The sequence below is a fragment of the Gorilla gorilla genome, chromosome X (genome assembly GCF_029281585.2).
Source record: "Gorilla gorilla gorilla isolate KB3781 chromosome X, NHGRI_mGorGor1-v2.1_pri, whole genome shotgun sequence".
In the NCBI taxonomy this organism is placed as follows: Eukaryota; Metazoa; Chordata; class Mammalia; order Primates; family Hominidae; genus Gorilla; species Gorilla gorilla.
Genome location: NC_073247.2, coordinates 166648015 through 166661086, shown reverse-complemented (window position 1 = coordinate 166661086; position 13072 = coordinate 166648015). Strand labels below are relative to the sequence as shown.

The following is a 13072-nucleotide window of genomic DNA, read 5'->3' as shown; positions in this document are numbered from 1 at the left end:
ATTTAAAAACTAAGAGATAAAGAAAATAGCCAAGATGTTCCTAAAGAACAAGATAGCAGACACACACATATGCATGCACACACACACTCACATAAAGCAGCGGGGAAAGGGATAGCTTTTGCAATAAATTAAGTTGGGACAAATGGGTATTCCACATGGGGAAGAAAAGAAGGAATCTACCACATACTGAGCACAAAAACAATTCCAGGTGGATAGTAAATCTAAATGTGAAAGGTCAAATAATAAAAGTTCTGAAACATGGGGTAGGCAAAGATTACTTAAATAAGCCACAAAAATCACTAACCATTAAGGTTAAGATTGATAAAATTGACTATATTAAAATAAGATCTTCAGTTCATCAAAAGATACCATAAAACGAAAAGATAACGACAGAATGAGTGAAAATATCTATAATACACACAACTAACAAAGGACTGAGAATATTCAGAATATATAAAGAACTCTTACAGCTTAACAAGGGAAAGAATGACAACTTCAGAGGAAAAAAACTAGAGTGGAACTGAAAGAGGAGATCCAAATGGTCAACAAACATACGTAAAAGTCGATCAATGTCACTCCTACTCAGGGAAATGTAAATGAAGCCACCATGAAATACTACTACCTAACTACCAGACTGGCAAAATTTTTATAGTCTGGATTTAACTTGATTACCTCGCTAAGGAAAAATTAACTAATTTTTTAAAAATTTAATAGCCTGGCAAAATCAAGTGCCACCATGTAGAACAACAGGTTCATTTGGTCCTTGCTGGGACTGTAAACTGTTAAAAACAGTTTTGGAAGGTGGTTTGACATTATTTAGTGAAGCTGAAGATACCTACACCCATTACCTAGCAATTTCTAGGTACAGACCCTACAGAAATGTATGCACATATACACTGGGAAATCTAATACTCATATATGCATAGTATTAGCCAAAAATGGAAACAACTCCAATATCAGTCATCAACTGGATATACTGTGGTATATTCACATAATGGAACTCAAAATACAAGTGAAAGTGAAGAAACTACAACTATACACAATGTTGTTGAATATATGAAACATCAGGTTGAGCGAAAAAAGCAAGACTCAAAAGAATACATACTGATTGCATTTACTTTAAGTTGGAAACCAGGTAAACCAGTATGTTATTTAGTGACATAACTGGTGTTAAAACTACAAAGAAAAGCAATGAAATAACTGCTTAATAACCTCTCGAGTTTCTAGGGCGCTAGCCACGTTTTTTTTAACCTTAGCAGTTGTTACATAGGTGTTCACTCTAAGTATTTGCTAAAATGTACACCTGTTAAATGTGCTGTTCTATATTTGCTATATGGTGCTATAAAATTTTTCAAATGTAAAGAGTCTATGAGATTAATGGATTCCATATTCACCTATGAAATTTGCTATTACTTTTTGAATTTATTACAAATGAAACCATAAGCTGTGTCACATTAAGTTATCATCTGACATAGCTAATAAGTAGTTAGCTCCTTATTCTACCAGTTACCAGCTATGTGGCCTTGGGCAAACTAACCTTTCTGAGCCTCAGTTTCTATAAAATGAGGATAGAAAATAACAGTACTAATTCCAGAGTTGTGAGAAGGAAATGAGATATCTATGTAAATACTTCAAACAGAACCTGGCATATAGGAAACAATCATTATGTGTAACCATTAAATGGTACTTTAAGATGATGTTTAGATACATGCTCCACATTAAGTGACCAATTTCACAGAAGCCAATGTGTTTTCATTGGTTAAAGGAGATGATGGTACCTATAACTGCAATACTAAATCATGCACAAAAGACAGTGGACATCTTTCACATCACTTACCATCCAGTGACACCTCCAATGAACAGCTGGGTTGCCACGCTATACTTTTCTGCTGAAGGTCCAGATTCCTGCCCGAACAGCTTACGCCACCATGGCTGCTTCTTAGCAAATTCCGCAAGGTCCAGTGACTCAAAATTTCCCTCAAAGTTTCCTACAAGAAGTAATACGTTAAATAAGAAAATATTTACTTTTATAATAAATCACTACCATACCTAACTAGATTAAGAGATATTTAAAGAAACAGACATAAATGTAATAAGAAACCTCCAAATATTCTATTTTAAATAGTAAATTTATTCTAAGTTGCAATTTTGGAAAATCAGACTAAAATCAGCAAATACTAATGTCTATATTACAGGGAAAAACCTAGAAAATCTCGAATTAGTCCTCTAGTTTGTCCTCTCAAATTTAAAAATAACAAAAAAGGCTGGGCGCGGTGGCTCACGCCTGTAATCCCAGCACTTTGGGAGGCCGAGGTGGGCGAATCACCTGAGGTCAGGCGATCGAAACCAGTCTGGCCAAAATGGCAAAACCCCATCTCTACTACAAATACAAAAATTAGCCAGGCGTGGTGGCAGGCACCTATAATCCCAGCTACTCAGGAGGCTAAGGCAAAAGAATTGCTTGAACCCAGGAAGCAAAGGTTGCAGTGAGCTGAGATAGTGCCGCTGCACTCCAGCCTGGGCAACAGAGCGAGACTCCATCTCAAATAAATAAATAAATCCAAAAAGACCTACAAAAAACTGCCAGTAATGCATCCCAAATGAAACAAATTTGCCCCTTCTCTTCAGAAGTAACTCAATGCTATTCAGTAATCCACAAATTTTCTGAGTACTACGTGGATCTCCAGTGATAATGAAGACGAGAGGTAATGTTTAATTGAGCTCTTACTATTTACCAGGCAATGTGCTAAATATTAATCATGTACATCTAATTAATCCACAGAATAAGGTAGGTACTACTTATTAACTCAATTTTATAATTAAGAAATGAAGGCCAGGCATGGTGGCTCACACCTGTAATCCCAGCACTTTGGGAGGCCGGAGGCAGGTGGATCACCTGAGGTCGGGAGTTCAAGACCAGCCTGACCAGCATGGAAAAACCCCATCTCTACTAAAAATACAAAATTAGCCAGGGGTGGTGGCACATGCCTGTAATCCTAGCTACTCGGGAGGAGAATCACTTGAACCTGAGGGGCGGAGGTTGCGGTGAGCCAAGATCGCACCATTGCACTCTAGCCTGCGCAACAAGAATGAGACTCCATCTCAAAAAAAAAAAAAAAAAAAAAGAAGAAGAAGAAGGCACCAGGCATGGTGGCTCACACCTGTAATCCCAACACCTTGGGAGGCCAAGGTGGGCAGATCACCTGAGGTCAGGAGTTTGAAGCCAGCCTGGCCAACATGGTGAAACCTCGTCTCTACTAAAACTACAAAAATTAGCTGGGCATGGTGGCATGCGCCTGTAATCACAGCTACTTGGGAGGCTGAGGCAGCAGAATCACTGGAACCGGGGAGGTGGAGGTGGCAGTGAGCCGAGATCGCGCCATTTCACCCCAGCCTGGGCAACAAGAGTGAAACTCCGTCTCAGAAAAAAAAAAAAAATGAAATGAAGGTTCCAAAGTTAAATGATTTGCCCAAGCATGGAGAAAGAATTAACAAAATGTCAATCCCTTTCTCTGTGGGAAGATAATGTCAGGCTCCCCTACTATACCCAGCCCTGTTTCCCTGGAAACACACCACACTAAGAAATGTCTGATATGAAATGTCAGCAATGTACTATTCAAAGCTGTTTACTGTAAAATTGACCTCAAATGATCAACTTCATCTGGCATGGAGTGTGTACAATCTTTTCACACATAATGTAACAAACAATAGAAAATTACTACTACCCATGCAAAGGCAAAGCCATATAAAGGAAACAAAATTTGTTTAAATAAAAGAAATAGAAGCAGGCCAGGCACGGTGGCTCACGCCTGTATCCCAGCACTTTGGAAAGCCTGGAGGACGGATCACTTGAAGTCTGGAGTTCAAGACCAGCCTGGCCAACATGGTGAAACCCTGTTTCTACTAAAAATACAAAAATTAGCTGGGCGTGGTGGCATGTGCCTGTAGTCCCAGCTACTCGGGAGGCTGGGACGGGAAAATCACTTGAACGCGGGTAGCAAAGGTTGCAGTGAGCCAAGATCGCACCACTGCACTCCAGCCTGGGTGACACAGCGAGACTCAGTCTCAAAAAGAAAAAAGAAAAAGAAACAGAAACAGAACCAGTGATGATCAAGATGCTGAAGTAAGCAAATAACAATGATCAAAAACTGCTCAAAAGATTAAACATATATGTAATTGGAGTTCCAGAAGATTAGAAAGAATGGGATAGAAGTAATATTCAAAGAGGTACACAAAAGTTACTCAGGCCGACAAGAAATGATGCCACATGGAAGTATGGAAATGCAGAAAGGAATGAGACACTGGAATGGGCAAATAGGTGGATAAATCTAAATGAATACTTACTGTACAAAATAATAATTACAGAAATTTTATACTTTAAAATCAAAGAAAAAAATCAGAATAAAAAGTAGAAAACAGGGGCTGGGCGTGGTGGCTCATGCCTGTAATCCAAGCACTTTGGGAGGCCGAGGCGGGTGGATCACGTGAGGTCAGGAGTTCAAGACCAGCCTGGCCAACATGGTAAAACCCCGTCTCTACTAAAAATACCAAAAATTAGCCGGGCATAGTGGCAGGCGCCTGTAATCCCAGCTACTCAGGAGGCTGAGACGGGAGAATTGCTTGAACCTGGGAGGCGGAGGTTGCAGTGAGCCGAGATCAGACCACTGCCCATTTTCCTGGGCAACAAGAGCGAAACTCCGTTTAAAAAAAAAAAAAAAAAAAGTAGAAAATAGGAATAGAAGGGGATTTCTTCAATCTGATATAGGACATCTATGAAAAATATACAACTAACATCATACTTAATGGTGAAATATGGAACACTTTTCTTTCCCTAAAATCTATTCAACTGTTTTTTGTTTTGTTTTGAGACAGGGTCTCACTCTATCACCCACATCGGAGTGCAGTGGCACTATCACAGATTACTGCAACTTCAAACTTCTGGGCTCAAGCAATCCTCCCACCTCAGCCTCCCCAGTAGCTGGACTACAGCTGTGCACCACTATGACCAACTGATTTTTTTTTTTTTTAGACAGGAGGTCTCACTTTGTTGCCTAGGCTGGTCTGGAACTCCTGGCCCCAAGTGATCCTCCCTCCTTAGCCTCCCAAAGTGCTGGGATTACAAGTGTGAGCCACCTCGCCCAGCACTGTACTGGAGTTCCTAGCCAGTGCAACAAAAGAAAAGAAATAAAAGTCAAAGAGATTAGAAAGGAGGTACAACAATAATTCTGTCTTCATTGGCAGATAATATAACGGTGTATATAGAAAACCCAGAAAAATCTACAAAAAGGTACCAGAAGCAAGGTCACACATTATAAGACCAATATTAAAAAGTCATTTGAATTTTTATGTATTAGAAATGATGAACTGGAAAACAAAATAATTTTAATTGCAAAAATTATGTTGTAGTAAATTCAATGAAAGATGCACAAGACCTGTTCACTGTAAACTAGAAAACACTGCAAACTACAAAACACTGCAAAGAAATTGAAGATGACCTAAAATAACAGTGATATACTGTTTGTTTTGCAAGACTCAATATTTTTAAGATGTTCATTCTCTCCATATATTGATCTATATATTCAATACAATCTCAATTTAAAAGTAGGTTTTTCCTTTTTTTCTTTTTTTTTTTTTTTTTTTGAGATAGAGTTTTGCTCTTTTTGCCCAGGCTGGAGTGCAATGGCGCAATCTCGGCTCACCGCAACCTCCTCCTCCCAGGTTCAAGTGATTCTCCTGCCTCAGCCTCCCAAGTAGCTGGGATTACAGGCATGCACCACCACGCCTGGCTAATTTTTTGTATTTTCAGTAGAGACGGGGTTTCTCCATGTTGGTCAGGCTGATCTCAAACTCCCGACCTCAGGTGATCCACCTGCCTCAGCCTCCCAAAGTGCTGGGATTACAGGAGTGAGCCACCACGCCCGGCCAAAAAGTAGGTTTTTATGTAATTGACACACTGGTTCTAAAATTCATCTGAAGATACAAAAAAACCCAGCAGTGTTCCAGTTACTTCGGCTGTACTACAAATTACTCCAAAACTTCATGAAGCAAAACAATCATATATTATGCTCTCAGATTTTGTGGATCAGGAATTCAGCCACAGCACTGTGATTTGTCTTTGTTTCATGTCTGAGGCTTTAGCCAGAAGACTTACAGGCTGGGTCTGAAGACTCTACACTCACACAGATAGATAGGCTGCTACTCTATGTGAGTCAGTCTAGGCTTCCTTACAGCATAGGAGCTGAGTTCAGGAGGTGAAAGTCCCAAGAAAGGGAGAGAGCAAATGCAGTGTTACTTCCACTGCATTCTGTAGGAACAGGCAGTCAGTCACAAACTCCCATCCAGATTCATGAAGAGGGAATATAGATCCCACCCCTGGGTGGGAGGAGTGTCAAAGTCACTAGGAAAAAGACCATAAGGAACGGTAAATATTGCTGCAATCAGGAAAATACAAACTGCCACAATAATCCTGGGGGCGGAGGCGGGCAAGGGAAAGAGGAGGGTTCAAGGAATTTCAAGGCTTATTATAAAGCTACAGTATAATATACAACTATCTTAATTTCAAGGCTTATAAAGCAGTGACATTCAACACTGTCAAACTGACCCAAGGATACCCAAATACAGCAATGGAAGAGAATCCAGAATCCAGAAATAGATCCACACATATAGTCATTTGATTTTTAATAACTTAGCACCAAGGTAACTCAATGAAGGAAACAACAAATGATGTTAGAACTACTATATATTTGTTTTTCAAAAAAAACTACTCTCAACCTCTACCTTAAACCATACACAAAATATAATTCAAGAATTCATTCAGGATACATCACAGACGCCCATTTAGCAGAACAAAATATGGATGTCTGAGTACCTAGGTACTCCATGGCCTCTCAAGTAGTTAAATAATTTATTTTTCTAATGTAACAACAAAACATTACAGTTTTGTTTTAACGTAATTTGACCAAGCCCCTTAGATCAACAGGTGGCTCCACTGGGGCTGCAGTGAGCTGTGATTGTGCCACTGTGCTGTAGCCTGAACGACAGATCTAGTCCCTAAAAAAGGGAGTAGGGGGGAAGGTAGATTAAATGCGAGATAGTTGGTCAGTCATTGGTCAAACACTGCTAAGCACTATGATAGACAAAAGTCAGCCAATAGCTTCATTTATGAGCCCACAAAATCAATGATCACAGTTATTATGTGATCATCACTGTGATAACAATTGAAATTCATCTTAACCTCAAAATTTCTCACAACAATTTCCTAGGTGCAAATACCTGATCAACCTATAAGAGCAGTCTGCTCTTATAAAAGTCAACAAGAGCAGTCTGCTCTGCAGGAAAATACATAATTATCACATTGCACATTCCACCTTCCCAGAGTCATCTAAAATTTAGTGGCGTGCTGGTGAAATGCTTAACAGTCGGCTTTAGGCAAGGGCAGATTTGTAGTGTAGCCAATTTCCATTGCGTATTCATTCATCGTGAGCATGACATTACTGAATTGTGACACTACTGAACCCAGAGTTGGGAAGAGATGCACAGTAGAGCACCATAGTATAGTATCTCCTCCACAAAGATACAATAGATGTGTAAATAACCTCAAAAGTAAAGTAACAATAAAACATGGTAAATAATAAAAGTGATGAGTTTTTAGTATTTTCACTGCCTTTGTTTTTAACATAATTTACGTAATTTTACGTTTATATGATTGAGTTTTCAATGATGGCTCTGTTTAGCAATGGGATCCTGTGAGTCAGTACTAAATTAAATACAACCTAAACATTCAAAATAGGGTAAGACTTATAACTTAAAGACGTGCTCCACTGCGAATTACACGGAATCTTTGACTATGCCGACTAAACAGAAGGCTATTCCTAAGTACCATCCCATATGTGCTAGTTTTTCAAAACCAACAATAAAGCAGTTGGGGAGGTGCCTTGTACACAGAATGACGCCACGAGGCATTTGAGATGAACGTCCAAAGGGACAAAGAAGCCAGACCGCTTCCGAGAACAGGGACAGAATGTCTTCGGGCTTCTGCTGCCGGGGGCGGCGCCGGAAGGCTGGGTGAGCTCCACTGGAGACGACACCCCGGGGTGGTTAGGCCCCAGACACGCGCGTGACCTTGGCCGGACCCTGGGAGCGGCTGAGCCAGGGGCGAGCCCCGAGCTCCCTCCCCGTCCCCGCGCCGCTTGGACTCCCCGGGGAGCTCGGTCGCGACTGGCGGGCGCGGAGCCCTTCCCCTTCCGGAGCCCAGGAAGGCGGCTCCCCGCGGCGCCGGCCGCGCGCGCGCCCGCCCTTACCTTGACTGGACGCGGCCATTTCGGTGAGCTTGTCTCGCGAGGACACACGTAGAGGATCTGCGCGGTAGCCCGCGGAGTGGCGCGCAGTTGTCGCCACCACTTGGCTTCCGGCACGTGGGGCAGATGTTTCCATTCCCACGGCGGCAGCGGAAGAGGGAGGGCCGGGCGCGCCGCGGCTGCTTGCAGTCTCCGCAAGCGGCTACATCACAGAGCTCAGCGTGCGGTGTCACAGGCCCCGCAGTCCCGCCCAACAGATGCACCGAGATGCGCGTGCGCAGAAAGCGTCCCGGGGGTGAGGCTCCCTCCCTCGCTCTCCCTCTACTCCCGCCCCACTCTCCCCCACTTTCCCCCCTCCACCCACCGCGGCCGTCGGGGCTCGCTCGCTAAGTACCTGGAGGCGAGTTCCTGACGCGACTGCGACTCAATCCTGGCCTGGTGAAGAATATTTTACCTATGACTCACTGAAAATAAAGACGGCTGAGTGACCGTGTTTGTTCACGTAAACATTGAACAAATATTTATCGGCTTCTGCGATGTGTCCTACTCTTTTAGTGGAGGAAGACACATTTTATTTATGTATTTAATTTTTCTTTTGAATTTTACATGCGAGTTATACTTAATAAAACTCACTTCAAAATATACCTTCAACAGAAAATCCAGCAACAGTTTCTATTATGTTAGTTAAAACAGCCAGTCTTTTCCTTTACTTTTAAAAATTATTCATAAATGTAATTAGTGAATTATAATAAACATTGACATCTGATCCACTGCTTTAGGAGTGACACAAATGAAGTTAAATCAGGCTGTTTTCTTTATAATCATTGTGCTATTGTTTTCTTTTTCTTTTCAATTATACTGCTTAATATAGGATTTTGTGGCACCATAGGAGTTGAGTAAAAATAAAAGGAATAAAAATATACCTTATCTGGCCGGGCGCGGTGGCTCACGCCTGTAATTTCAGCACTTTGGGAGGCCGAGGCGGGCGGATCACGCGGTCAGGAGATCGAGGCCATCCTGGCTAACATGGTGAAACCCCGTCTCTACTAAAAATACAAAAAATTAACCGGGCGTGGTGGCGGCCGCCTGTAGTCCCAGCTACTCGGGAGGCTGAGGCAGGAGAATGGCGTGAACCCAGGAGGTGGAGCTTGCAGTGAGCCGAGATCGCGACACTGCACTCCAGCCTGGGCGACAGAGTGAGACTCCGTCTCCAAAAAAAAAAGAAAAAATACGTTATCTATGAAGATTTCCAATTTGATTTCTATTTATCACAAATGGCCACAGTACTCTTTTGTACTTTACCACATACCATATTGTATGCAGTAATTATTTGTGAATATGTAATTGATAATATTGTAGGTTTTAGAGAATCCTTGAAAACATGAAAATTTGATAATGGGGTCTATTTTGATTATTTATTTATTTATTTATTTTATTTTTGAGACAGAGTCTCGCTCTTGTTGCCCAGGCTGGAGTGCAATGGCGCGATCTCGGCTCACTGCAAGCTCCACCTCCCGGGTTCAAGCGATTCTCCTGCCTCAGCCTCCCAAGTAGCTGGGACTACAGGCACGTGCCACCATGCCCGGCTAATTTTTTGTATTTTTAGTAGAGGAGGAGTTTCATCTTGTTAGCTAGGATGGTCTAGATCTCCTGACCTCGTGATCTGCCCGCCTTGGCCTCCCAAAGTGCTGAGATTACAGGTGTGAGCCACCGTGCCCGGCCGTATTTTGATTTAAAATTTAGCAATAATAGATAAAATTTTCAATCAAGTAAGCCCTTGGGCCAGGGAATGCTATTCCTTAAAAAGTGCTTCTATCAATATAGCCTCTGACTCATTACTTTGGTAATTTTTAAATTGTATTTCATTCCTGATTAACATTCCCACCCAGATTATTAATTATACAATCTGTTAACTGTAGAACCTCAAACATGTTGGATTGTACTGTATTTGTCTGGAAGACACATTTTTAAAACATTGTAATCGCTATAAGAGAAGCACTGGGAAAGAAAGGAGCTTCTATGCCTGCAGTGCCTGAGAGCCCTTTAACAGTGTGCCCCGCCCCTAAGCTACTCATGCAGTCATCCCCATCCCCGTTAGTCAACTTTATTCCAAAAAACTTGGTGTTCCAAATTTTTCCTTCTCAAAGCCCACAGATCCAAAATTCATCAGCAGTTCCCACAAACGTTACCCTCACAATGAATCCAGCCGTTTTTCACCCTCTCCAGTGGTACCATCATAGCCCAAGCCGCCACCATTTCTCACCCCCGGTTAACAGGCCACCCTCCTTCTACCCTTATCCTGCTAGAGTTTGTTTTATCTACAGTGATCAGAAAGATCAGCCTAAAAGATAATTCTGATCACCACCCTCCTCTACTCACAACCCGGCCGTGTCTCCCCATTGCCCTCAGTGTAGAAGTCAATGTCCCTTTGCTGAAATGCAACCTTAGTGAAACTTTCGATGACTAACCTCCTTTAAAATTGCAACCTGGTCCACCCTTACTCCCCCTTACCCCACTTCTCTTTTTTGCACAGCACTTATTTTACCTTCTAACGTACTGTATAATGTACTCATGTATTGTAATTATTGCTTGTCATCCCTCTTTCAGTTGCTTATATTTTTCATCAATGTGTACCCAGTGCCTAGGACAATGTCTGTCTAGGACAAATGGGTAGTTATGTGGCTGTAGGCAAGCCATTTAACCTCTCTGTACCTCACTTACTTTATCTGTATCCACTTTGCGGTGTTGTCATGAGGATTAAATCAGATAGCCTAAGTGTAGCACCTGGCAGTGAATTTATCACCCTGTACTGTAACTGTCTACTTTTCTGTCTCCTCCATTGGACTATCATTCCCAGGGGGTTGGGAACTGGGATTTCTTCATTTCTGAAGCATAGAAGTATAGCATAGTGGTTAGGAGCATGACTTCTGGAGCCAGAGTACATGGGTTTGAATGCTACCACTCACAAGCTGTGTGGCTATGGAGAAGTTGCCTAACCTCTCCGTGCTTCAGTTTCATCACCCATAAAATGAAGGTAAGAATAGTACCTGTATTTAAAAGCACCTAGAACAGTTCCTGGCATATAGTGTCAGCTGTCATCTCTGCATCCTTGTACCTGTCAGAGAGGAGTGTTTATCAAAGGGGCTTCTTGCTGCCTGTTTCCAAACCAGTCGACAATATACCAATTGCTCCCTAACACATTCTTGTTTGTGCAGAACTGAGCTCAATGATAACATTTTTATAGCAACCCTGATCAAGTTTCTTCTCATAATCTCTTACACTTTGAGGCCCCTGCAGGGGCCCTCACTCTCCCTAATAAACATTAACCTGAGTAGGGTGTTTGAGCTCACCATGGCTACATTCTGATGTAAAGAGATATATCCTATACCTGGGCCAAATGTAAACAACCTGGAAAAGTGTTAGGTTAAAAACAAAACAAAATAAATAAATGAATAAATGCCAGGTGGTTATGAGTGCTATTGAGAAAAATAAAGCCGAGAGGGATATCAGTGATGCAGGTGGGGGTAAAGAGCTTACAACATAAATGTGGTGTTCCATATTTAAACCTCATTCAACAGGGAAGATTTGAGCTGAAATGTGAAGGAGTTGTGGGAGTGGAACTACGTGGAAATCTGGGGGAAAGGTGTTTTGGGTAAAAGAAATAGCAAGTGTTGAGGTCCAGGGGCATGAGTGTGCTTGATATTTTAGGGAAGAGTAAGGAGACCAGTATAACCAGAGTGAGATGAGACTACAGAGGTCAGGAGAAAGGGCATGCAGACCATGTGGGATGCTCTAGGACCTAGGCCATGGTAAAGATGTAGGGTTTTACCCTGATGGCGGTCAGAAGCCATTGGAGGATTCTGAGAAGAGGAGTGACAGGACTCGCTTTATAGTTTTAAATTATAACTATAAATTATACTTTTTAAAACAATAGTTGCCTAACCTCATGTTATATGTAAAACTACAGTTTTAAAAACTATAAATTCCTCACACTGGCAGCAGTGTGAGGGGCAAGGGCAAAAGCAGAGAGACTAACAGGTTGCTGGTTACTCTTGCTAGTGCAAGTGAATTCTAGAATCTTCGACAACATCCAGAACTTCTCTTGCTGCTGCCACTCAGGAAGAGGGTTGGAGTAGGCTAGGAATAGGAGCACAAATTAAAGCTCCTGTTCACTTTGACTTCTCCATCCCTCTCCTCCTTTCCTTAAAGGTTCTGATTAAAGCAGACTTATGCCCCTACTGCTCTCAGAAGTGAATGGGTTAAGTTTAGCAGCCTCCCTTTTGCTACTTCAGTTCTTCCTGTGGCTGCTTCCCACTGATAAAAAGGAAGCAATCCTATCGGTTACTGCTTAGTGCTGAGCACATCCAGTGGGTAAAGTTCCTTAAAATGCTCTGCAAAGAAATTGGGACTTTTCATTAAATCAGAAATTTTACTTTTTTCCCCTCCTGGGAGCTAAAGATATTTTAGAGAAGAATTAACCTTTTGCTTCTCCAGTTGAACATTTGTAGCAATAAGTCATGCAAATAGAGCTCTCCACCTGCTTCTTTCTGTGCCTTTTGCGATTCTGCTTTAGTGCCACCAGAAGATACTACCTGGGTGCAGTGGAACTGTCATGGGACTATATGCAAAGTGATCTCGGTGAGCTGCCTGTGGACGCAAGGTAAAGGCATGTCCTGTAGGGTCTGATCGGGGCCAGGATTGTGGGGATGTAAGTCTGCTTGGAGGAAGGTGCAGACATCGGGTTAGGATGGTTGTGATGCTACCTGGGCCCCAAA

General features: G+C 42.1%; 2 protein-coding genes across 4 annotated transcripts in view; one reads left to right on the top strand and one right to left on the bottom strand.

The window, feature by feature from the left end:
* The window catches only part of FUNDC2 (FUN14 domain containing 2), a 28371-nt gene extending 19785 nt beyond the window's left edge, over window positions 1-8586 (bottom strand). Inside the window, exons 1-2 of the mRNA XM_019019297.3 lie at window positions 8301-8586; window positions 1838-1988 (exon numbers count right to left, since the gene is read on the bottom strand). Of these exons, the coding sequence (XP_018874842.1) occupies window positions 1838-1988; window positions 8301-8433 (284 nt within the window). The 5' untranslated portion in view covers window positions 8434-8586. The remainder of the gene's footprint in view (window positions 1-1837; window positions 1989-8300) is intronic.
* The window catches only part of F8 (coagulation factor VIII), a 197312-nt gene continuing 192590 nt past the window's right edge, over window positions 8351-13072 (top strand). For 2 of the 3 annotated variants that reach the window (XM_004065157.2, XM_063703010.1), the window contains exon 1: window positions 12031-12957. In XM_004065157.2, the coding sequence (XP_004065205.1) occupies window positions 12815-12957 (143 nt within the window). In that variant the 5' untranslated portion in view covers window positions 12031-12814. Of the gene's footprint in view, window positions 8593-12030; window positions 12958-13072 lie in introns of those variants that run through there. The other variant, XM_063703009.1, reaches the window with a different exon arrangement.